General features: G+C 45.5%; 1 protein-coding gene across 3 annotated transcripts; it reads right to left on the bottom strand.

Annotated features, from left to right (window-relative positions):
* Positions 1-487: 487 nt before the first annotated feature.
* PKIG (cAMP-dependent protein kinase inhibitor gamma) lies at positions 488-25,719 on the bottom strand. Of its 3 annotated transcripts, XM_081917392.1 has the most exons (5): positions 25,406-25,719; positions 19,412-19,482; positions 10,031-10,211; positions 1,796-1,974; positions 488-1,461 (listed from the first exon to the last, which is right to left on the bottom strand). In XM_081917392.1, the coding sequence occupies exons 3-5, from the start codon at positions 10,168-10,170 to the stop codon at positions 1,382-1,384; spliced, it is 399 nt and encodes a 132-aa protein (XP_081773518.1). In that variant the 5' UTR covers positions 10,171-10,211; positions 19,412-19,482; positions 25,406-25,719; the 3' UTR covers positions 488-1,381. The 3 variants fall into 3 exon arrangements, with proteins under 3 accessions (XP_081773518.1, XP_081773519.1, XP_081773517.1); XM_081917393.1 differs by lacking the exons at positions 19,412-19,482; positions 25,406-25,719 and adding an exon at positions 10,744-10,857; XM_081917391.1 differs by lacking the exons at positions 19,412-19,482; positions 25,406-25,719 and adding an exon at positions 10,695-10,742.
* Positions 25,720-26,441: the final 722 nt, after the last annotated feature.

Here is a 26,441-nt window from a genome sequence, read left to right as displayed (position 1 = left end):
GAAGGGGAGGACAGAGGATGAGATGGTTGGACAGTGTTCTCGAAGCTACCAGCATGAGTTTGACCAAGCTGCGGGACGCAGTGGAAGACAGGAGGGCCTGGCGTGCTCTGGTCCATGGGGTCACAAAGAGTCGGACACAACTAAACGACTAAACAACAACTCTGATCGTAAATATCTGTCCCTGCAGCACTGCAGCAGTAACTTATATTGGCACAGGAATTGGAGTGCTCCAATTAACGCAAACGTTTTCTGGCACACTCATAGTTAAGATTGGGTTATAAGCAGTGCTTTTTCCTGGAGGTACGCATACCCCTAAACATTTTGTGATTCTAAGTTTGGCCTCACTGAGGGGCAGTATTTCAATATGAGTAGGAAAATGAGAGGAAATGTTAAGTATTTTTTTTTTTTAAAAAAGCACTGGTTATTAGACCAAATGAAAACCCTGCAAGTCTGGGGCATAAAGTGCTAGAAAAGAGCAAAACACATGAACAAAGAACTCATTTAGTTTTAATTGCTGGGGAGGGGGGACAACAGGTTTATGGATCTGCATACAAGTTTCACCACAAGATACAACTCTTAACAGAGGATGCAACAATTTACCAGAGGCATCGGAACTCTAGAACTTGCTTATGAGTTAGCTTGAAGTAGTGCTGCCTTCTCTTTTTAGCACGCACAATTAAACCAATTTTTGAATCCCCTGGTTTGTGCCTCTGAAATCCTATTTTCTGCATACCAGAAAGAAGCAGCGACGTAATCAGAAGTGGTATGTCACTGGTGCCTCTTTCATGGAGAACACTTCCTGTGGAATTGCCACTGAACTGAATTAGTGTTGTGCAAGGCTGCACCTGCCCTTATGCCACAAAAGAACCAACCGTCATTGGTTTCAATGGTGTCCATGTTGGAGAAGTGGCTGGCGGATTATGTCCCATACTTCTCTTCACCAATGTTCACAGCCCCAAAAATATCAGCACTTCTGAGATGCAGCATGTGCACAAGTGAGATAGATACCACAAGTCACCTAACAATCTACAGGGAGATAGGAATAAATAATAGTTTATCGTGTGAGCAAAATGTACCTTGTAGGATAAAATCTGAAGTCTATATATTATTACTGAAATTGTGTTTTTCCTATACAGGAAGATAGTTGCCAAAAGGCTCTCTGAGTGGCTCAAGTCACTAAACATCTCTTGGTGTGTAGTGTTGCAGAGTGAGAGAGAGACAGTTCTCTGAAGGTACCAGCTGCCACAGAAAGTGACTGTAAAAGCCAAATGGCCATGGCAGAAACCTTTAAGTGGGGACTCCTTATTGCAATTTGGTTTCTTAACAGATGGAAGAGCCGCAGTTGTTGTCGTCCACCCTTCCGCAGCCTAAATCAGAGCTCTCACAAGGTCGGGCTGCCGTCTTCGCTCTTAGGAGTCAGTCCAGATTCCTTCTCGGTAGCATCGGCCGAATCTTGGTTTTCTGTAAAAATAAAGGATCAAACAGAGAGTTGTGTGAATTGGATCCGATGGAAATTGATTTATTTAGCAGATAAAGCTAGTGTGGCTATTGCCAATGGTTCAGTGGTACCAGCAGAATGCTAGCTCTTCAGCAACGTGTTAAGAAGTGTGAGAAGTTGGATGTTAGTAGCATATACCCATGTCCCATCTGCATTACATGATGCAACTGGTATACATTGTGCAGTGATTTAGATAAGCCCTGTGTGTTTTGCAGAGAACATGTTCATCTGAGCTTCCTGATTAGATCAGCTGCCTGAGAAGCAGCTCAAGTTGGACTTGGGCAAAGAGGGACTCACCATCCCCTGCAATAGCGATATCCTCCATGGTGCTTGCCAGTTTCTCCAGTTTAAGAGCAGCTGCGTCTCCTTGAAGGTCGGGTATTGCGTTTCTCCGGCCACTCCGGTCACAGCTGATGAAGTCAGAATAGGCAGGCTCGGTCTCCATCGTCTCATTCACATTGTATGAGGCAGGATCCCTGTGTAACGGAGATGTGTACGGCTGAGAAAACGTCAAGGGACACGAGGTCCATTTTCACTGAACAATTCATAAGCATCATATGAAACCACTGTCACTAGCCAATGTAATCAAGGAGCCATTTTGAAATTACCCCTTTTCACTTTCTCCATATAGCTCAGGAGTTGCAAGCCAGACCCACTGCCTTAAGAGGAAATTCCTATTGGCAGACCACGTGTCCATCTAGCTCAGTAGGAAGTGCCAGATACAATTTGGAAAACAGAAAGCCTCTTAGGATGCCAGTAGAGTAAACCCAGTTCTGTATATTGGGGCCAGGGGTTGGGCACTGCATTGCTATGATTCTTCCTCCTACCTGTGTGTGTGTGTGTGTGTGTGTATGAAAAGTACCCACAGAAGGCTAAAAGCAGGGCTGGAGGGCTGGCAGGGGAAGAGATTACTTTCACTTCCATTTTCACAAAAATGGGAAGTAGGAATGGGTGACTCAATGTTGATTTCTCATTTTTCTATTCTTAAGCTGAGTTCTCCACATATCCACAACAGGTGGCAATTTTTAAAAGTCCTCATGAAACTTCTTCAATTTAGTACAAATCTCTCCTAATATGCACATTTCTTAAGAAATATGCAACTTTGCCTAATATATACATATTTGCAAAGCAATGTTCCCTAATGCAGTGCATTTTTGTATGCTGTTTTCACCAACACATGCATATTCTTGACTGGAGAATTGTACTGCAAAATTCAGAGAAGTGCGGCTTTCAAAAGATGGCAATGTATTGTTCCAGAAGGCATAAATTAGGTAGATTCACCTTTAAAGGTGAACTGAACCAAATTTCTCTCCTAGTCCTGCACATCACCTGGGAAAGGAAGGTAACAATTTAAACAGCCCATCTCTGCACTCCAGCCAGGCTGCCATTCCTGATTTCAGTCTCCCATGGCTGAATTTTTAAAAGCAGAGAGAGGGAGAATCCTGAAAGTGCCTGGCTCTTTCAATGTTCTTTGGTGCCCTGCTTCCAGCAGCCCCAAAGATTAGGGCACAGGGCTGGGGTGGCATCAGCATCGAACCTCAAACCTATGAGAACATGCAACACAGAAGGTAAAAAAAAAGCTGGCCACTGTTGGGAGGAATGTTCAATACACAGGTTATCGGGAGGGGCCCCACCACCCTACTAAGCTTAGCAGGTTTGGTACAAAAATACTGCCAGGCATAACATCCTTTCTCCCCTGCCCTCCTTCCCCTCAAGCTCAGCTGTAAAGTCCATGATTGATGAGGAGCTAAAGGAACACAGAGCTAAAAACTGATTACCCTTGAGAAATGTATTCACCTTCAGCATTACAAAGATGCCCTTTCTCCAACTGGGGCATTCTGCCACCTCAAGAAATATTATCTGTCTGAAGTCCAAAATGGAAAGACCTGAACTGAACTCCTGAAGTCCATAGAATTCACACTGTCTTTCCTCTTGTCCAGATCTGGATTTCTTTTTTCAGGATCTGAGAATACACGCCTACATTCTGAGTTGTGGTGTTGTCCTTTTGGAGCTATTTCCTGGAAGAAGCATGCTATAAACTGTGGCAAACTAACAGATCAGGTTGCTACATTGATATGAGAAGGTGACACAGAGTTGACCTAACAGCTGTATTCAAGAACAGCAATCAGGGACCAGTGAGATGGGAAAAGGGCTTTTGGAAAAGGGCGGCGCACATGCACCTAGCATTAAAAGACACCCTCGGGACTCAAATTAAAAACAAATAATTGTCAAAGCTGCAACAATCCCACCATAAAGCCTACGATGAATTGCAGAAATGAGGGAAGTTGTGAGGAGAGGACTAAAGAGAACATGTGTTTCCTCTTATTGTAAGCTTTCACAGCAGCTACTATAGATACTAGTCATTTGCTGGTTGTATTTCTGGCAACTTATAGTGAGAATGTCGGGTTGGTTCCAATAACTTAGAAATGCACCATGAAGCAGCTTTCCCCATCATAATAATAATAATAATAATAATAATAATAATAATAATAATAATAATAATATATTATTTATACCCCGCCCATCTGGCTGGGCTTCCGCAGCCACTCTGGGCCGCTTCCAACAAAATTTTAAAATACTGCAATATATCAAACATAAAAAGCTTCTCTAAACAGGGCTGCCTTCAGATGTCTTCTAAAAGTCTGGTAGTTGTTGTTCTCTTTGGCATCTGGTGGGAGGGCGTTCCACAGGGCGGTTGCCACTACAGAGAAGGCCCTCTGCCTGGTTCCCGGTAACTATATGACAAGCTGCACTTTTTCTCTTCTTACAGTCATTTAAAGATGTCCTTTCTTTGCATCTAGACACCCTATTGCCTCAGTTCTCAAACTATTCTTTTATCAGAGCACTTGAAAAATGCTGGAGGTCTCAACAAACCACTTATCAACCTTTTTTTTTGTTTTGCACACCAACCACACACACTCTTCATATGACACTGGGTGCCTCCATACACAGCAGCTGACTGTGGTCTTGGTGCTGCTCATGCAAGCATGTTTTGCACCGTGTTTTCCACATGGCATTGTCCTCATCAAAGTCAGGCCCTGTATTATTTTCCTGTTTAATCTGGATTCATCATATCCATGGAAAATACATGTGGACGTGGTAAGTCTGGGTTGTGGGGGGGCGGTATGGGTGTGTGTGGCATTTTGATGAGGACAACATTGTGTGTACAATGTGAAAGACTTGCAGCACTGGGCCCACAATAAACTGTGATAAGCTTCTCTGACTCCTTCCATTTTTAACTAGATTATCCTCTACCCACCGTGGCTTTCACAAAGAAGTAGCTAATGAAGCTAGTCCCCCTCCCAGAATTCATGCACCATTTCCTATCATTGGTTTTTGTTTAGCATTTGATATGTGTTAAATAACCTTGATTTTAATAAGAAAAAAGGCATGGTAAAAAACTTATAAATATATTTGCTGGAAAATGTAAAAGTCCTCTCAGGAGATTACTATTTAAGTAGTTCCAGAGGAACAGAGTCCAATAGCACCTTATAGAATGATAAATTTCTTGTCAGATACACTTTTGTGGGCTGCATCCTATTTTGCTAGATAGATTTTGACAGGACTCATTGCTCATGGAATATCTTTGGGGTTAAAATATTAGAGTTCTAGTTAGGAAATACTGGGGCTCCTGTTAAGACAGAGAAGAGAGAAGTCTGGTGTGCAGGACTGAGTACATTGTATGGCCAGTAGATGGAGTCTTTGGGTTATGTTTAACTCCCATTACAGTAAAACATGGGATCTTGACAAGGTTCGCATGTTCTGCAGCAGGTTGTGGATGCTCTCAATAAGCAGCATGGCAATTGGCTAAGCTGTATGGGAAGCGGCATTAATCAAACAGGTTCTCACATGAAATGGTGCTTATTTGTTTTTGTTTTCAAGCAGCAAGACTGAAGTCCAAAGGCATGGTCCAAAGATACATGATGCATTCATCTTGCTGTAGCTAAGCCTGAGAGTGAGGCCATCAGAATCTGATGGAAGAAATGTAGGACACCAACTAGAAAGAAAAGTTATTTTTTGTAATGTGAGGAGGGAAAGTGGCAATGTATCCCACTCTAATTCATCTGATGTTTCAGCTGATGATCTCCAAAAGCTCTGGAGCGATAGTTATAACTGAGTTTTGCTTTGTTTTTCCCTGAGGCCAGAGGTGGTGATAGAATGGAGATCAAGGTGTGAGGGTTTTTTTCAGGGAGGATTCACATGCTGGCAAATTAAATTGATTTGGAGCTCTTGGGCAACAAACCTACTTCCTCAAGAGATCTAACTTTTTGTGATATGGAAAGTTAGGGGCAAATGCAATAGAAAGGGTAGGATATCACTTGCTTCGATGCAACTTCGTCTAGCCCAGTGTTTCCCAACCGGTGTTCCGCGGCACACTGGTGTGCCGTGAGACCTTGCCTGGTGTGCCGTGGGAAGAGCGAGAGAAGGCGCCTGCGCGGAAAGAGGAGCGAGCAGTGCGCCTGCACGCCGCGGCGCCCGAGATCGCTTCTCCCCACCGCCCCTTGCTTCAAAAGAGGTCCGGGGACAGCGGGAAGCGCTGCCCCCGGACCTCTTTTGAAGCAAGGCTTTGCGGGGAGAAGCGATCTCCCCGCAGCCACTTGCTTCAAAAGAGGTCCGGGGGCAGCGGGAAGCGCAGCACTTCTTCCCCGCTGCCCCCGGACCTCTTTTGAAGCAAGGGGCTGCGGGGAGATCGCTTCTCCCGGTGCTCCGAAGCGGGGCGGGGGGGCGGGAACACCTGCCCCAGCCGCCCCGCTTCGGAACGCTGCTCCGAAGCGGGGGGGCGGGAACACCTGCCCCAGCCGCCCCGCTTCGGAACGCTGCTCCGAAGCGGGGCGGGGGGGCGGGAACCTCTCCCCCCGCCGCCCGGCATCGGAACGATGCCCCGATGCCGGGCGGTGGGGCGGGAACCTCTCCCCCCGCCGCCCGGCATCGGAACGATGCCCCGATGCCGGGCGGTGGGGCGGGAACCTCTCCCCCCGCCGCCGGGCATCGGAACGATGCCCCGATGCCGGGCGGTGGGGCGGGAACCTCTCCCCCCGCCGCCCGGCATCGGAACGATGCCCCGATGCCGGGCGGTGGGGCGGGAACCTCTCCCCCCGCCGCCCGGCATCGGAACGATGCCCCGATGCCGGGCGGTGGGGCGGGAACCTCTCCCCCCGCCGCCCGGCATCGGAACGATGCCCCGATGCCGGGCGGTGGGGCGGGAACCTCTCCCCCCGCCGCCCGGCATCGGAACGATGCCCCGATGCCGGGCGGTGGGGCGGAACGATGCCCCGATGCCGGACGGTGGGGCGGGAACCTCTCCCCCCGCCGCCGGGCATCGGAACGATGCCCCGATGCCGGGTGGTGGGGCGGGAACCTCTCCCCCCGCCGCCCGGCATCGGAACGATGCCCCGATGCCGGGCGGTGGGGCGGGAACCTCTCCCCCCGCCGCCCGGCATCGGAACGAGGTCCTGGACCTCTTCTGAAGGCAGGCGGGGGCAAAAGTCTTTGCTCCCCCCGCCTGCCTTCCCGGGACAGCGGAGACTTCTCTGCTGCCCCGGGCGATCTTAAAATGCTGGCGGGCGGGAGCGAAGCGTTCGCTGCCGACCCCCAGCATTTTAAAATCTCCCCGGGGCAGCGGAGACTTCGCTCCCGCCCGCCAGCATTTTAAAATCGCCCCGGGACAGCAGGGGCTTTTAAAATGCTGGCGGTTGGCAGCAAAGCCCTCCTGTCCCCGGAGCTTGCGGGGCGGGAGGTGGGAAGAAGGGCTTTTCTTCCCACCGCCAGCCTTCAGAACAGCCTTCTGAAGGCTGGCAGTGGGAAGAAAAGCCCTTGTCCCCGTCCCCCCCAGCCTTCAGAAGAGGTCGGGGGACAGACTGTCCCCGGACCTGGTCTGAAGGCGGTTTCCCTAGGAACGCATTAATTGATTTTCAATGCATTCCTATGGGAAACCGTGCATTGCAAGACGAAAAACTCGCAAGACGAAGAGACTTGCGGAACGAATTAATTTCGTCTTGCGAGGCACCACTGTACTTTTTATATAGTCAATATAGGCACAGAGTTAATTTTTTTAACATTTTCTAATGGTGGTGTGCCTCGAGATTTTTTTCATGAAAGAAGTGTGCCTTTGCCCAAAAAAGGTTGGGAAACACTGGTCTAGCCTCCCTGTGAGCAAATCAGGATCAATGCACAATAAACAGGTCATCCATAATGCTAAGTTGGTCCTAGAGAATAAGAGGTGTGAAGCAAGCACAAGGAGTTCTTTCATTGGCTTCACTTCTGAAATTTCAAAATTTGTCAATAGAAGCAGGTGCATATAAGAAGATTGGCCACGGAGGTGTACTAGATCTGATCTGATCAGTTTTGCAATCTCATTTCACCTACTTGGCAGTATCTTGGTAACACGAGCCCAGAACTTTATCTGCAGGATATAAAGGTGTGATCAGTTCCAGCGTGCATATTTCACTGAGTGCAAAGTCATAGCCCCGGTCATTTGAAACTGAGGTGGCATTGAATATTTAAATTTTGAGCACTGGTGTTGGTATCTGCATCTAGGTACACATGTGGCACTGTAGTCTAAACCACTGAGCCTCTTGGGCTTGCTGATAGGAAGGTCTGAAATTTGAATCCAAGTGACGGAGTGAGCTCCTGTTGCTCTGTCCTAGCATCTGCCAACCTAGCAGTTTGAAAGCACACCAGTGCAAGTAGGTAAACAGGTACCACTGCAGCGGGGAGGTAAACAGCGTTTCCGTGCGCTCTGGCACTCGTCACAGTGTCCCGTTGCACCAGAAGTGGTTTAGTCCTGCTAGCTAAATGACCCGGAAAGCTGTTTGCGGACAAACACCAGCTCCCTCAGCCTGAAAAGCGAGATGAGCACTGCACACCATAGTCGCCTTTGACTGGACTTAACTGTCCAGAGGTCCTTTACCGTTTACCTTATATAGAGATGTGATGCATATTTGATCATAAACAGAAAATGATATAAAACATTGCTACTGCTGCATTTTTTAAAATGAAAGTTAGAAATAAAATTCCAACCAAGCTTGATTTTTCTGTTTAAACGTGAATTTTGCCAGCAGAATCTTGCCAGCAGAATCTTGGGATTTGGGTAAAGAAGCTAAGAGACGACAGCTTAGAATATGAAGGATCACAGCTTCAGGAGGAAGGGTGAGCAAATATGTCGGTTTCAGTTTCTCATTCAGTTGGGCTGATGATCATTAAAATGGCAACTGTGATTCAACGTGCAAAGAGATAAGCCAGGTAAAAAGTGATGTGCATCCTGAAACTTCATAGATGTGCTAGTGAGGTTTGAAGTGGCGATGATGAGTAAGACTACCTTGGAATAATAGTAGACAGCTTGGTGGTAACGGTGGCCTAGTATATGGCAGCTTTGAAGAAGGCAAATTCTGTGTTCACAATCATTTGGAATAGGTTGCCACACCTCAAGAAGGATACTGCAGAGCTGGAAAGGGTTCAGGAAAGGGAAGCATTTGCAAGTTTGTTAGTTCAGACAAAAGACAAGTAAGAGAGGCCATGATAGAGGTGTGTGGAATTATATGTGGTGTGGAGATAGATGGGAGTTTTTTCTCCTTCTCCCATAATACCCAAAGTCATTCAGTGAATCTGAATATTCAAAGATTCTGGACAGACAGAATGAAGTACTTCCTCACATAGCACACAAAGTATGGAATTTGTAACCACAAGATGTAGCAACCAAGTTGGGTGGCTTTAAGAACGCCTTGGGAGTTGAGGGTACCGATGGCTACAAGCCATGATGGCTGAGTATTACTCTCAGGCGTTGAGTAACACTCCAGTTGCTGTGAAGCACAAGTGGGGAGAGGGCTGTTGTGCTCATGCCCTGCTTGTGGACTTCCCATCGACATCTGGCTGGCCATTGGGAGAAGAGGGTGCTAGATGAAATGGGCCTTTGCTCTGATGCAGAAGTGCTCTTCTGATGCTCTTGCTAGCCAGCCAAGTCACAGGGTCTTTGAATGAATGCTCTAGCTTCCTCTTTTCTCTCTTAAACCCAGACTTAACAAGAACCAAATCAGACCAAAGATCCATCCAGTCCAGCATTCTCTTCCCCATATTGGCCAACCAAGTTGTTACAGGAAGTATATAAGCAGAGCCTGATTTTTTCCGCCCCATTTTCCCCTCCCCATGGCCCTGAGCATGGAAGCTCTGTCTAGTTAACATAGCCAATAGCTATTGATAGATCCATTCTCCAATGGTACTTTTTTTTAAAAAAAGCCATCTACAGTGGACGCTTGGGTTGCGAACGTGCTCCGTGCGGGAAGCACATTCGCAACCCTCAGCGCCACATCTGCGCACGCGCGGGTTGTGATTTGGCGCTTCTGTGCATGCACAAAGTGTGATTTAGTGCTTCTGCGCATGCGCCAAAACTTGGAAGTAACCTGTTCCGGTACTTCCGGGTTCGGCATGGTGCGCAACCCGAAATCGTGCAATCCGAAGCGTCTATAACCTGAGGTATGACTGTAGTTGGTGAGTTCCGTAAATTAATCCAAACCTTGCTGTTCTACCCTGCCTTACCTCTTGCCTTTCTGATTCTTTTGCTGCTCCTCAGCTTTGCAGTGAAGACATATACCCTGTGCATCTAACATGTCTCCATTCATGTCGATGAGGCATTTCTGGCATTGTTTGACTAAGGTTACCTTTTTTTTCTCGGCCATTCCAAATTTTAAAAGTGGCAGGCTCAGCAGTCCTGGACTTACTACAGCGAAGGGGAATTGGGAAAAGCATTAACAACGTAACAGTAGGTTTGCAGCAACCCTGTAATTCAGCCTAACCACCTATTCTCCTTTTTAGAATCAGGAGCTCCTGTCTAGCACAGCCCAGTGTGTTTATGCCCACTGAAATCCCGTTGATAGGGGCAACTGGAGTGTATGGAGATATACTTAGGGAGCTTCTGTTTTCTTGATAAGCGCTCCTGCTCTCTTCAGCTCCACACTGACTCCAACCACCTGTACTATCTACTCCTTGCTTGCTTTCTCCCTTCACTTCAAGTTCTGACTGGCTCAGTGGATGTGAGCCAGAGGCCCTACATCTTGTGCCATGACAGCCATTTGCCAGTGGCCATTTTTAGTTCCAGAAAAGGGTGGCAGCTTAAACTAGGCTTTAAACTCGGCCTATAACTGGCCTAATGGGGAATGAATGTGTGAAGCTGCTCCCCTTTGTTCCCATGCGTACCCCTCACCCATTATCTAATTCCAGCAACTTCCTTCCCCATTACTCCTGCCACATACCCGCTTTTTAAATGACCTGGCAGTTAAAGATCCAACAGCCTCAACTGTGAAACAGACATGTGCAATTCTTTCTGCTCTACAAGTTCTGAATGGAATCCTTCGCCCCATTCAGCCTTGTCAGAGCAGAGGACATGGCGGGATGGAGTGAGAAGAATGGGATTATATTGCCCCACCAATATCCAATAGCTTGGGTGGTACAAGCTATTAAAAGTTCTTCTCAACTCTCTCTTTTTTGACCTGTTTCCCCAAGGGAGGCACATGTGGACTGGCCTGCGTGCACACCAACCATTTAAAGCAGTGGTTCCCAGTTAGCTAAGTACTGTGTACCCCTTGTTTTTCAAAAGCCAAGCCATGGACCCCCTGCTTTTGAAAATGTTATCCCTCTGGTAGTCTTGTGAATAGTGCCACCATACCGTCCAACACACACCCGGCGCAAAACCAGGATGCACATCTTCTGGGCCATGCTCCCTCCCACATGAGTCATGTGACCTGTGTGAGAGCACAGCCCCCCAAAATGAGATGTCCCAGACAGTTGATGGGTATCTGCCACAGACCCCGTTGGTGGGTGACCACCAATTGGAAGCCACTGATTCAAAGCATTGAAGGGTTGGAAGGCTCACAAGAGAAAGGCTTAAGCACCCCCTTCTCTTCCAATATCTCCAGTTCTACCTGCCATTTCAGGATTAAAAAGGATGCTGAAGTTGTGGAAGGTTTGCAGGCTGTGAAGGACTTGCTCACAGATTTATTGACAGCTGCACAAATGATGGTAGCTAGGAATTGGAAGGGGCAAGAAGACTTTAAAATGGAAGAATGGTGTAAAGAGGTTTGGGATATAGCTATTAATGAAAAAAATAAACATGTGCCATTAAGGTAAGATGGGGAATACACAGGAGAAATAATTTCGAGGAGATATGGACGGTGTTTGTAGAATTTGTACTGTCAAAACGGAAAGAGGCCAAACCATTGCAAGAGGTGTTGAAATTTTGGGAGGTTGGATAGTTAACAATGGAATGGTCCTGGGGGTGGGGTGCACATTTTTATTCTTATTTATTTGTGATTATTACTTTGTAAAAAAATAGAAAAGGAAAAAAGGGGGGAGAAAACAGATATGCAAAATACAATGGTAAAAAAAGGGGGATGCTGAACTGATGAAGTATATTACTTATCTGCATGTAATGCCCAATTTAGCCTTGAGTGGCCTGGAGAGGCCATTTATTTAAATTTTCCCATGCCTAGGTTTTTTTTGGATGTGGATTTCCAATAGATGCTGTTCACTTCACAAGATGCCAAGAAAAAATGGGACAGGCGGCATCCAGATTTTTTAAATATTTATTGTTGTTGTTGTTGTTGTTGTGTTTTTTAGCCTGCCTTTCAGGCTAAAACCCTCACAAGTGGGTCTACAAAATATATGAATTGTGTAATCCATTCATGATTTGACTGTGCATATATTATATCCTTATCTCGGCTTTTTCAAGTGAAACAACAAACGTTTGTGAACTGCCCTCAACAGTCACAGGCATACTGAATCTCCGGTGAAGATACAGTTAGTTTATAAATTTGCACAACTATTCGAAAAGTTGCGAACAGCATTTAAAAATAGCTGCCCGCCTGCCCTTTCCAGCCAGTGTTCAAACTTTCCCCTGGAGCTCTTGAATGATTTAAAGTGTACAGATTACTTACTTCTAAGATCTTATTTGATGCAAGTATTGGATATCAAGAAGACCTCTGGGCTTTTTTCATTGGGGCTACTGTGACAGTATTATTCGAAAGAGAGGGGAAAATATTAGAGTTGTGGGCCTTTCCCCAAGATACCAAATTTCAAGTAGAATCACTACAAATTTTCCTGTTAACATTTCACTAGCAATAGCAATTAAAGCTATATGGTTATCGTGTTCCCTGGAGATTTTATTAGTAGATGATTATCCAGGTATGGAAGGAATTACTGCATGTCAATCAAGTGGGTAGCACCTGGTTTACATATATGTAAGTACCTGAATATCTGTAATGCAAACCGATGAATATTATTCACGTTAACATGAACCATTGAATAATATGACTAAGCTTATGGCGCATATAGACTGAATGCTTTATATCGTATGCCAGAGGCAGGCAGACCTCAGAATTGGGAGGGATCGTGTGTGTGTGTGTGTGTGTGGGTTGGTTTGTTTTTTTACTAGAACCTAAGATCTGCCAACTTGAGACAAGCACAAACTAGCCTCTGAGCACATGCTCAGCCCAGGAATTTGCATACAGTTCCAAAACTGAACTCTCAGCCCTGCCACACAAAAACCCAGTACTGCAAATCATTCCGAGATCTACTGGTAGATCGCTCTGGAACTACCTTCTGCCCAGTGGCGTAGCGTGGGGGGGTGCAGGGGGGGCTGGCCGCACTGGGCGCAACATCTGGGGCTTAGGGTTAGGGGGCGCAAATCCACGGGTTAGGGGGCGCAAATCCATGGGTTAGGGGGCGCAAATTACTTGCCTTGCCCCGGGTGCTGGCAACCCACGCTACGCCACTGCTTCTGCCCATGGGCTACTAGTGGGGGTTAGGGGCAGCCCATCCTGTTTCACCACCTGAGGCAGAATAGGAAGGTGAGGTCCGCCTTTGCCAAAGCCTTGCATACCCAATAAACACACAAGACGTAACTGGCTGTACGTTTGAAAAAATAATGTATACTATTCATTGTATTGTATTGAATTGTAGATTTCAACAGAAGAAGCTCATAAAGTTCAACGAAAAAGGTAGAAGACCCAGTGGATCAGTTCATTCTCTAATCAGTTTCTGCATAAGGTCCATATATGTGAAAGTGTCTATTCCACCTCTCTGTTCATAGAGTCCAACAATCCACACGAAAGGTTGTTGCAGTTCCACAGAATCCTTTCACAGAGTCTAAGCCTTGTTTCGCTGTCAACTCTATATTGGACTCTATGAACAGAGAGGTGGAATAGACACTTTCACATATATGGACCTGATGCATAAACTGATTGGAGAATGAACTGATGCTATGCTATGAGGTTAAATATTAACTTTTATATAGTGCTTTCAAGATGCTGAAAGCACTTCAAATGCACTACAAGAGGATTGTTTCACCATTTTATATTCTGTTCTTTATCATAAAAACGGTTGGTTTATGTTTTTAGAGTTGCTTCGATCAGAAGGGGCAAAGGTTCAGCCGAGATGTTTGGCACTAAAGGGGAAAAGGAAACCTAAAGCCTTAAAGGGGACTGGGGGAGTGGGAAGAAACCAAATAAATTATGAGGACGATAAATGCAAATAAAACTGTGCTTCTGATTAGCTGACAGGTTTGGCAAGCGCTGGAAACGAGTGTATAAGTAGAACGGACAAAGAAGAGAGCTAGCTCTGTTTACCTGTGAGGAAGCCCCATTGAATTCAATAGGACTTGCAGCTGAGTAGACATCGTTAGATTGTCTTGTTAGAGTGCTATTGAAGAAAAAAGTACAGAAACCAGAAGGAAAAAGCCAGAGGACTGCAGCAGATTTTTCAGGATCAAAGTTAACACTGAAAAGCCTGGGAGTTGCTATAACACTTAGTCAAAACTGGGTACCAGGATGTGTTTCCCTGTGTAGTTTGCATTTGTTCTAGTGGTTAAATGTTCATTTTCATTTTACTAACAACTTCACAGCTGTTTAAATATGTTGCTTTATAGAAACCTTTAGTAAAAGCTAAATTTGGTTTGGTTTGTTTGCAGATTTTTTTGGGGGGTGGGGTTTGAACATCTTGGAAGCATGCAGTACTACAAATAGTGTCGTTCCTGCCCCCCAAACAATTAGGCCCCTAATTGCCTTACCATACTATCCAGTTTAGAGAGATGGTTGACCCAGGAAAGAAATTGGTCCTGCAGGAGCTAAAGATATCCACTGGGTGGCAGCAGTAAGGACCACAGGAGAAATGAAACATATTTCCCCTCCCTCTCATGGTGCAGGCTGCAGCCTGTGCTTTTCACATCAACCAGCATTATCCCCATATTATCATTATCCGCATATTACAAATATGGGCAGAGCTCTGACATGGAAGGTGAATGCAGGCATCAAATGTGTGTCCTCCAGTACGGTCCTGGCTTTGCAACTTGGCTTGCGCAGGTAAATACCAACAAGTTATCAGCGTTAAATGTGTCTCTAGGAAAATGCATAATAAGCACAATTCGCACATGAACCCAAAAATGTGAACATGAGAGAGATGAATCTTTTCACCTGAGTCAAAATGTGTGTGGTCCTGAAAACGTGCTTAAGCCCCCCAAAATCATATCCACAAGCAGAGAAAATGTCAAAAGGGACATTTTATTACAGTGGGGTAGGAAAAATAAGGTTTCGGTCACTACAATCTGATAAATGCAGTACAAATTATGGGTGAGTTTAACCTTAATATGCTAATACATTCATATCCCTTGTTCCTGTTGGCATCCGTCTATCTCGAGAGACAATGGAGTGTGTCTCCAGGGGTGAAGTCAAACCACGATGTTAGCAGCACCCAAGCGACCTCCCTGGGGTGCAAGCCTGGGCAATGTGCAGGGAGCTCAGCCTCAGTGATGTGGTCCAAAGGAAAGCAGAGTGTTATGTACTGAAGTTCTCACCCTGGGCCAGCAGGGGGATACTGTAAATAGTTTTCACTCGGGTCCACATATGCAAATAAGGGATTGAAAGTGACATTCAGTGATTGGATAGCTACAGCAAGTTGTTACAGTTGCATTGTAGTGGAGCTCTATGTAAGCAGGCTGGCTGAATCCTTCAGCTCAGTTCTGTTCTGGCCTATGAATAAACAAGAGCTGTTTGAAGAATCACTGTGCCGTCTGATATGTTCACCCACAACTTAACACAGAGCAATATGCCTGGCAACAGCTTGGCTTCAGGAGTTGCTGGAAGGAGGTGTACAAGGCACCATCCAACCATCTTAGGGACTCCACTCCAAATCTGTGTAGGTGTTACTCCTTAGCCTTTTCTTCTCCCGAAGATATCCCGAATGGTCACAGAGGTTGAGGATCAGAGTTTTCCTTCTCCTAGATGGGCTACCTCTCACTTCCTTCTACAGCACATGCATAAGCAGAAACTTCCTTTTTGACCATTGGACCCACTATTGGTCTTGTCCACAGGGGAAATCCCTAACTCACCAAGGGTTTGAGATCTGTTAGCTATCCTCAGCTGGTTTAGCCAGCCTGTTGACCCAGGGTGTGGCTGCTGTTGCATGCTGACAGCTTCTAGGAGCTTTCGATGAGACCCTAGTGGAAGGTGGGGACCAAAGGTGGACAAGCATCCTGGAGAATTGAATGCTGGCTGAGTCATCAGGGTTGCCCCTTCCACATAACGCATCAGACAGCCCGGCCATCTTTTTAATTTTAAAAAAAATTAAAATATTTTTAAAATATTAATTCCACATGAATATTCTTGTGTTGCTGTTGGTTTGTAGCCTTATTCGGTTTTCTTCAAAAGGAAACTTTTTAAAGTTCATAAATATTCTGGGGATTGTGGAGAAGCTTGGGATAGCCTCCTTTTCCCTGTGTGATCTTCTTGAATTCTGCAGAATTTGCAACTTTCCAACAGCACATTTACTTTGCGTAGGAGATGAATTTTAAACCATTGGTAGGGAAATATTTTTTTTTTAAAAAAATCAGCTTTTATAAATATTTTAACAAAAAAACCAAAATCTTTACAAATCTAATTTACCTTCCCCCTCGACTTCCCTCCCCTCCCTTCTGTGGATATTTATTTCATATCTTTTTATTAGTGTATATCTAGTTCAAATATATTTATAATTTTCCTTTTATGTTCCCCTGAATTGTCTCTTACTGCACGTGTTTTTATCAGTCCTGCTAATGCTTTTAATTTGTTTCCAATGTGTCTTCAAATAGTCAATCAATTTCCTCCATTCTATTTTTAAAAGTCTCCCCTCTTGACTTCTTATTCTTCCATTACTGTAATTGCCAATCTTCCTTTGTCAGAACTGTTTCTTGCTTCCATCTTTGGGCATAAATCATTCAAGCAGCTGTGGTAGCATACATAAACTCCCCCCCCCCTTTTCGGTAGGTACTTCACCAATTATTCCTAAAAGAAAAGCTTCTGGTTTTCCCCCACAAAAGAAATCTGAATCATCTGTAGACAGCAGAAAACTTTGTTCTCTCTGCAGCTCTCAGTAAACAGAAATAAAGTAGGACCCAAGAGGGTGTCACTATGGAATGAAGTTATGCTGAATTGCAGCAGGGAGCATTCTCCTCTCCCAAGATGCTGTTGTTTGTCTTCCTCCATCTTCTTGGTTTTTTGTTTTTGTTTTAAAACAATGCTTTCATTTTGTCTGAGCTCCTTTGAAGGCGCTGGAAAATTCCTGATTTTCTCAGGGATGTACAGTAAATACTGCATGTCCCAAAAAGACTGTAGTGTGCCTCAACAAAGCAAGGGTGGGTTAGGGTAAATTCCAGCAGTCTTGCCGTACTACACACAGTGGACTATTCATTAGGCAGAGAATTCAGGACTATATTTAGATCCCTTGCTTCAGTCCTAGTGCAGTGCTGCAAATGAGTGGGACAGATGATTTGACTTGGCAAGAACTGTCCGATGCAGCATATAGAACGAATAAGATATGCATGCTTTGTAGCACTCACCACATTGCTAGTGCTGAGTTGTTACTCCCATGTTCACATGACATTATCCAAAATGCATATGTCTCTTTTAAAAAGGTAAATGGACCCCTGACCATTAGGTCCAGTCGTGGCTGACTCTGGGGTTGCGGCGCTCATCTCGCTTTACTGGCTGAGGGTGCCGGCGTACAGCTTCCGGGTCATGAGGCCAGCATGACTAAGCTGCTTCTGGCAAACCAGAGAAGCACACGGAAACGCTGTTTACCTTTCTGCCAGAGCAGTACCTATTTATCTACTTGCACTTTGACGTGCTTTCGAACTGCTAGGTTAGCATGAGCAGGGACCGAGCAACGGGAGCTCAGCCTGTCACGGGGATTCGAACCGCCGACCTTCTGATCAGCAAGTCCTAGGCTCTGTGGTGTAACCCACAAAATACTACAGTGGTACCTTGGGTTAAGAACTTAATTCATTCTGGAGGTCTGTTCTTAACCTGAAGCACCACTTTAGCTAATGGGGCCTCCTGCTGCTGCCGCGCCACCGCTGCACAATTTCTGTTCTCATCCTGAAGCAAAGTTCTTAACCCAAGGTACTATTTCTGGGTTAGTGGAGTCTGTAACCTGAAGCGTCTGTAACCCAAGGTACCACTGTACTGTTCAATGCAGTTTCTCAAACCAACTTAACACCAAGTGGAGTCCTTAAACCAGAGGTTTTCAACCTTTTTGAGTCCTCAGCTCCCTTGACCAGCTACATTCTTTCTGCAGCACCCCTGTGGGGCTCAAGAGCCCAATTATGTCACCCCTTGCCCGCAGAGCTGGCAGCCTCTCACCCTTTTTCGAACACCCTCCCTTGTGAAGTGTGCCCTCAGTCTCCTCTCCCCTCTCCTTGGGAGTCCGCCAGGCAGCAGCTGTCGTTGCCCCTGATCTCTGAGCTGCTCCCCTGCCCTAAAGAGAGGTGCCTCTCCCCACACTGCTCCCTCTCTGGGGCACAGAGGATGCCCCCAGCCTTTGTGACCCAACGGAGAATGGCCAGAGGGATTTGGCTGGCCGGAAACAGTGTCCGGGCTTCATATTTTTTCCGTTTTTGCACACAAAAAATGCTCAACAGCTGTTATGTCTGGCTGTCACACAGCAAGCACAAGTAAGGCCAGCGCAACACCTGGCTGCCTGCTGGCCTGCCTGGCCTCCCACTTGTTTGTCTATTTGCAATAGCAAGGGCTGCTTGACTGGCTGGCTGAGCTCCCCTTACTTGTTTGTTAGCTAGCTTGCTTGCTATGAGGCCACCATCATATGATGCTTTCATTTTGTTTTAAAGACAGTTCTTATGGGCCTTGACAGTGTTTCATTTCCAAAAAGGAGTCAGTTTTTATGCATCCAGTTGCTTCAAACTGCCAAATATGAATATCTGCAATAGTGCAGCGCTTGCACACGCATACAGCCACTGTAATAATAACATTTAAGGTCATATATATATATATAATAAATGTTCATAAATGTACCAACCAAGCACGTACATAGATCAGCACAGGAAGACAGTCCTGAAACCATTTTGACTCCCAAGCTGACCAAATGTTTCTCTGCAAGGAGGGAGGAGGTGAAAAAAACCTTCTTTGTTACAGGAATTAAGTATTCACCATTTCAAACGAATGGGCATACTACCAGGAAAGGCAATCAGACAAGGCATTATTGGATAACCTGACAGACAGGAAAAACAACAACATTCAAATTTCTGTTGTAGACCACCTTTTCTGTGATGTATGTATGATGTATGGAGGGGTGGTCTTGAGCTCCAGGGCAAGGAATTTAAAATATCTATATAAGGGCAGGCAAATCTTCGTTTTGGATCCTCCTCCTTTTCTGCATGTGAGGGGAGCACCCTGTTGCAACAGATCGATAAAGATCAGGCTTACTAGCTGCTTTGCTTCTCAATATTCTCTGGTTGGCCTCTGTTATTTTCTCCTACCAAAAGGGAACCCACGTTAAGGACTCTATACCGGCTCTTGGATACCCCATAAGGGGAAAAGGGCAGATTTTGTTTATAACACCACCAACTCGTGTGTGTGTGTGTGTGTGTTGGGAACATACCTTACTTAATTCATTTTCCTTCTGCTGAGGGCAGACATCTACCTCCATGCACCAGAAGGCACCAAGTAGTTCTGGAGAGGAAGTAGAAAGGAAAGGAGGATGAATGTGGTCCTTAATCATTAGCAAACACTTATTCTGGACCCTTCTGAGGACTCTGTGACCACAAGTGTGAAGGGAAGGGAAGACTTGAAGGGGAACTGGAAGGGAAATGGAAAATTTAAAAGATACATCGTGGTTGTAATAATAATAATAATAAACTACAACTAATCCAGAATGCGGCAGCTAGACTGGTGACTGGGAGCGGCCGCCGAGACCATATAACACCGGTCTTGAAAGAGCTACATTGGCTCCCAGTATGTTTCCGAGCACAATTCAAAGTGTTGGTGCTGACCTTTAAAGCCCTAAACGGCCTCGGTCCAGTATACCTGAAGGAGCGTCTCCACCCCCATCATTCTGCCCGGACGCTGAGGTCCAGCGCCGAGGGCCTTCTGGAGGTTCCCTCATTGCAAGAAGCAAAGCTACAGGGAACCAGGCAGAGGGCCTTCTCGGTAGTGGCGCCCACCCTGTGGAACGCCCTTCCAGCAGATGTCAAAGCAATAAACAACTACCTGACATTCAGAAGACATCTTAAGGCAGCCCTGTTCAGGGAAGTTTTTAACGTGTGATTTTACTGTATTTTTGGTTTTTATGGAAGCCGCCCAGAGTGGCTGGGGAGGCCCAGCCAGATGGGCGGGGTATAAATAATAAATTATTATTATTATTATTATTATTATTATTATTATTATTATTATTATTATTAGGGCCATATATGCTTTAGAAAGTTATACTGATTTTATATCATCTTAGCATCCCCTAAGAAATCCCAGGAATAATACTTTGGTGAGATACTGAGAACACTCATGACAATATGTACCCATCTTCCAATTCCAAAGAATCGCGGTTATACTGTATCAGGTATGTCTGTAATGTAGAGATTCTGTTTATCTAATCATGTGGCAAGATGGTGTAGGAAAACTTTCCCACTAATGTCTTCTCCTTATTTTTAATTCTGGCTTGGGAAAAAATGGGCGATATATTCACTGATTCATTTTATTTTATTGCCCCCTGGGTTCCTTGAGAAGTATGCAAATAAGCCTGTATCCAGCTGAGTTTTCATTCTGGAATTTCCCTAGCAGATGGACCGAGATCCGGAAATGTCTTTGGTAAGTTAGCTGAAAATCAACACAGTGAAGTTCATAGAAAAATCCCCGCCCCCTCCACGGTTTTAACGATTTTGGCTTGTATTCAGCACTTTAAAACTTCTCTGGGTTTCCTTGTTTTCAGCTGCTTGTTCCCAATGTTCAGTCAATATATTTTCTTTGGTTTCTGACAAGTAGAAGAAGAAGAAGAGTTTGGATTTGATATCCCGCCTTTCACTCCCCTTCAGGAGTCTCAAAGCAGCTAACATTCTCCTTTCCCTTCCTCCCCCACAAGAAACACTCTGTGAGGTGAGTGGGGCTGAGAGACTTCAAAGAAGTGTGACTGGCCCAAGGTCACCCAGCAGCTGCATGTGGAGGAGCGGGGAATCGAACCCGGTTCCCCAGATTACGAGTCCACCGCTCTTAACCACTACACCACGCTAGTCTAGTGCAGTCTTCCGAGCTGAAAAACGTCACCAACAAGAAAACATAAGCTGGTCTGCCTTCCAGAGCAAGGATGTGATCATCACCACTTTGTTTTGTTCTTAATCAAAGTTTGATCTCCGGAATCAAAAGAAAGCAAATGATGTAGGTACTAAAAAGCTGGATATAATCCTTCACATTTCAAAATCTAACAAAGCTGTCCTAAAAAGGACAAACTGGTTTTAGGTCAGCAGGTATCAGAAGTACAACTATATCTGGTTACAAAACAGTGCCAGTTCCATAGGTATAGATGGAGGATGTAACTGTTGTTATCTGAATTTCTACGATGGAACAAATGACCTCAGTACAGATGCTCCAGAAGTACAGCTGTCCAACAAATGCTACGTAGACTAGTTTTTGTTCCAAAGAGGAAATCCTTTAAAGATATAAGTCATGGTGATGGCAAGATCTGAAGGTCATCAGGACATCTCTTGTTTCATGGAATAAACATTGGAGGAGGTGTAGGCCAGGTCATTAATCTGTTTTGCTATTTCTTTCTCTAGTGGGCATCAATACTTGACACTTCAGAGAAAAGGTATACCTATACCACATACTTTAATAACCAGGCATATTCCCTACGAAAGCACTGGAAACTGCAGTCCTATGATGGGGAACTGGAAGCTCTAACAAAGAATCCTCAGGTGCTTCATGGAACTACAAGTCCCAGCATTCTTTGAGGGAAACCGCAACAGTTAAAAGTGGGAGGAGATATGGAAGGTGTCTGTAGAATTTGTACCGTTAAAACGGAAAGGGATCAAACCATTGCAAGAGGTGTTGAAATTTTGGGAGGTTGGATAGTTACAATGGAATGGTCTTGGGGGTGGAGTGCACATTTTTATTCTTATTTATTCATTATTATTATTTTGTCCAAAAAAAAATAAAGTGGGACAGAAGCAATACAATCATATCTCAGGTTAAATATGCTTCAGGTTGAGCGCTTTCAGGTTGCGCTCCGTGGCGACCTGGAAATAACGGAACGCATTACTTCCGGGTTTCGCCGCTCAACCTGACGTCACGACGGTCAAAGTGACGTCACGCACATGTGCGGGAACGGCGAATTGTGACCTGCGCACGCGCAGATGCGCAGGCGCGAGTTACGTTCGCTTCTGGATGTGAACGGGGATCCAGAGGTACTACTGTATAAGTGTGGGTATTCCTAAAGAGAGTATTAAAATCCTTCAGAGGCTTATGAAAGAATATTGATTGATTTTATATATTTATATCCCACCTGTCCTCCAGCTCAAGGTGGCATATATCATTCTCCTCCTCATCCTATCCTCACAACAGCCCTGTGAGGCGGGTTAGGCTGAAAAATGGAGACTGGCCCAAAATTATCTTGTGAGCTCCAAGGCTGAGTGGATATTTGAATCTAGATCTCCCCACTTCTAGAGCTCCTCCCTATTTCTGTCCGTCACATGATCTCTGGGCACGGGGTCCTAGAGGTCCCACCATTTGCCCGGGAAACCCCACTGTTTACTACTGAATAGGAACAAACATCAATTGGGTTTTCTGCAGATTGATTCAGCAATAAATAGTGGGATCCCCCAGGGAAAAGGCAGGACAAAATAAAAACCTTTCAGACCCATGCCTGGAAACCAGGGCCAGATTTAGGTTTGAGGAGACCCTAAGCTACTGAAGGTAAAGGGTCCCTTTATATGTCCAGCTGTCCTTTGTCAACAACAAATTGTCACTGTTTTTTGTGTTCAACTGCAGATAAAATATTATGTCCATTTTTCACATGGTCTAGTCCAGGGCTGGATTTAGGTTTGAGGAGACCCTAAGCTACTGAAGGTAATGGGTTCCTTTATATGTCCAGCTGTCCTTTGTCAACAACAAATGGTCACTGTTTTTTGTGTTGAATATATGCTATATGGTAATTTATGGACCTAATGGGTATCTAAAGCCATTTGCACATGTGGCCATGCAACCAGTCCATGCAGAATGTAGGCACCCTGTATATAGAAATGAGCAAACCAGTGATATTTTAGGGAGCAGGCTAGCAGATGGGGCCCATTACTTGCATCATAGGAGCCTACACAACACAAAACACTGTTGCTGTATGTAGGTTTTATTTTATTTGTTTTTTATCTTATATTTTGGAAATGTACATCTAGGTTTTTTTTTTCTTTAATTTTTTTTGGGGGGGGGCCCAAGAGAGTGGGGCCCTAAGATATGGCTTATTTAGCTTATACGTAAATCCGGCACTGCTGGAAACCATGGGACAAATAGAAAATATCATGGGGCAAAGAGGAGCGTGGGTTAGCCCCTACTCTAACACTGGGTTTCATGGTGAAGTTTATTCCAACCTTCCGTTAACCAGTAGCAGCAGCCAATAGGCTTCTTTATGAAAATTCTCACCCAAGATTGAAGTCATCCAGTATGTGTCGTGTGGGGAGCTCCATGGACAAGTGGGGATTCAAACCCTGGTCTCCCAAGTCCCAGTCCAACACAGTAAATCTCATCCCTCGTAAGTGGGTCCCAAGGGTAGACATTTTGAGAATTTTGAGCCTGATTTAAGAGTACTGGAGAACTCGAGCTTGCACACTATTTTGTGACATTCTGGTTGGCCCAATGTGGGTTTTGGAGTTTTTCTCATAGGCCAACAAGGCTACCTTTACTTTTTGACTGTCATGTGTTTGCGATACCATCAAGAGGGATCTAGCATAAAGGGTAAAGGTAAAGGGACCCCTCACCATTAGGTCCAGTCGTGGCCAACTCTGGGGGTGCGACGCTCATCTCACTTTATTTGCCGAGTGAGCCGGCGTACAGCTTCCAGGTCATGTGGTCAGTATGACTAAGCTGCTTCTGGCGAACCCGAGCAGTGCACGGAAATGCCGTTTACCTTCCCACCGGAGCGGTACCTGTTTATCTACTTGCACTTCATGCTTTTGAACTGCTAGGTTGGCAGGAGCAGGGACCAAGCAACGGGAGCTCACCCCGTCGCAGGGATTCGAACTGCCGACCTTCTGATCAGCAAGTCCTAGTCTCTGTGGTTTAACCCACAGCGCCACCTGCGTCCCCCAGCATAAAGGGTACTAAGGTGCTTTTCTAATCACAGGGATTATTGAGGCGGTCTAAACTTCAAGGCCAAAGGACCCATTACTTTTTCCTACAGACATTAAGATGGATATAGAGAAGAGATAAAACTGTTGAAGAGACTCAAATAGGTGAAACACTGGACTGGTCAGACCTGGGTCTAATTCGCACAGCCAACAGATCTCTGTAGCAAAGAGCCTGTTTCAGTGACTGAGCCCATGATCTGGTGGTCTGTATGAGGAGGGTTCCAAGTTCAGTATTTTGGAGAGCTACTGCAAGTCAGCCGCTACTGGGCTTGACAAAACAAATATCTAAGTAAGCAGCAATTTATATTCATACATAAGAACTGTATATAAGAACTTATAAGACCTGTAACTTGTTGAATTAATGCTTGAGCTTGCTTTTTCCTCCTCCCTCCCATTCCTATTTCCTTACGTGCCATGTCTTTTTAGATTGTGAACTTTGAAGGCAGGGACTGCCTCAGTACGGACTTTTGTAAGCCACTACTCTGAGAGTCTTTTTGGCAAAGGGGCAGGAATTGAATGCTATAAATAATAAATTATGATATATAATTCATCTTTGCTAGCTTGCTAGCTACCAGGACGAACTGAGTTTTTCAGTTTGGACCTCCACACCAACCATTCCTGCCTTTTAGGCCCAACTTTTTGCCTCCAATCCATTGTGAACATCACAATGTTCTTTCTCTTCTCAATCACTTGTTAACTGGTGGTGACAGTTGTTAACATTCACAACAGGTGAAGCAGCTTGACAATCAATAGTGTCAATATTCTTAACCATAGAATTGAAAAATTCCTCATTGTCCAACTCCTTCATTGGCAGAATATGATGGTCATTGTGTAGCATGTAAAATACAATTATTTCCAGAGTCAAAAAAACGCATGCGCACACACACAAATACAATACATGCATGAAACTAGTAATTTTAATAATAGTTGAATTTCAGTTTTGTAAAAACTTCACTTTATTTTCCCTCGACTGCAGAATATTTCTCACCCTGCATTTCACTGTTGCTCCCTTCATTTAATCTTCGATAAATCACTAGAACATTGCTTTCTCCCACAGCTGTTATACATTTCATGGTGAAGACAATTCTGCCACACACCGAAAAGTTCACGTGGAAGAAAAGATCTTTTAAACAAATGTGTTCTAGGGAGGACCCCAGCCAATCACTCAACTCACTCCTTCACTATATAACACCATACATTTTGTGGTTTAAAAGCGACGGTTTCAGCGCGGCTGCCGCCTACCATTGTTCAGAATGCGAAGTTATACTTACAGAAGATGGCTCCAAGCTCCAACAGCTCTCAGTGTGGCGAGTTAGGAACCCCAGCTGTTAAAACTCAAGGCTCAAGTGCGGCTCGGTCACCCACACATTCGCCCAAGCGTGAGTGTGCTGGGAATGTCAAAGGGCCAGAGCAGACAGCTTAGTCACAGTTTCAGACTTCCAGTTTCCTTGCGTTAATAGCTGCTAAATGCAGTCGCACTTCTAGGGCTCAGGAGGCGTTTCCTCACTCCCTTCCCTTGCCAAGTAAGTCCCTGTTTGTTGTAATCCAATGCTCGGCCTCCGTGATGTCAACCAAGCAGCTACTTGCTTGGCTCCCATCTCCCTGCACACAGGAGGGGATCTGTTTCCTTTGCTTTTGTTTAACTTCGCATTGTAACCTCATCTCCCAGCAGCTGTGGGCTGAAACATCCTTCCTTCTGTTTTCTGTTTGTCAAAAGAGGCTTCCTACTTTAATACACCCACTGGCTGTGGTTTAGGTGTAGACAAACGTTTATTCTCAAGGAAGCTATGGGCGAAATCAAGGCATATTGTGGGTGGAATGCGTCTCAGACATTTGCCAATTAAATAATTGCTCAGAGTCCTAGCACCGACCCCTCTCGCTCTCCAGGCTTCAGCAAGCTATCAGCAAGCCTGGGGAGCCCACGGGAGTTCCCGCAGGGCTCCTTCGGCTGCGGATAGCAGCCTGCTTCCCGGAGCGCGGGGCGCGCTGAAAGCAGATCGCCCGGTGCTGCGGGAAGACATCTGCAGCCTAGGCAGCCCTGCGGGAGTTCCCCCAGGGCTCCCTAGGTTGCAGATAGCAGCCTGCTGCACAGAGCACGGGGTGCGCTGAAGCAGAGTGCCCCGTGCTTCGGGCAGACATCGGGCAGCCCCACAAGCTCGGGGGACAGCGGGGAGGCGCAGCGGCGCCATCCCACTGTTCCCCGACCTGGTTTTTTTTGGGGGGGGGAAATTAAGGGGAATTTTTTTTCCTTTATTTCCCCCCAAAAAAACTAGGTGCATCCTATGGGCCGGTGCGTCCTATGGGATG

This window comes from Podarcis melisellensis (genome assembly GCF_964234715.1).
Source record: "Podarcis melisellensis genome assembly, chromosome: 6".
NCBI lineage: Eukaryota > Metazoa > Chordata > Lepidosauria > Squamata > Lacertidae > Podarcis > Podarcis melisellensis.
This window is presented reverse-complemented; position numbering and strand designations above follow the sequence as displayed.

Coding starts and splice junctions, on each gene's coding strand:
- PKIG (XM_081917391.1), bottom strand. Junction 1,975..10,030: donor AAGAATCAGAAAGGCAAGAG/GTAAGGCAGGGT, acceptor TCCGTTACACAG/GGATCCTGCCTCATACAATG. Junction 1,462..1,795: donor TATCGCTATTGCAGGGGATG/GTGAGTCCCTCT, acceptor TTATTTTTACAG/AAAACCAAGATTCGGCCGAT.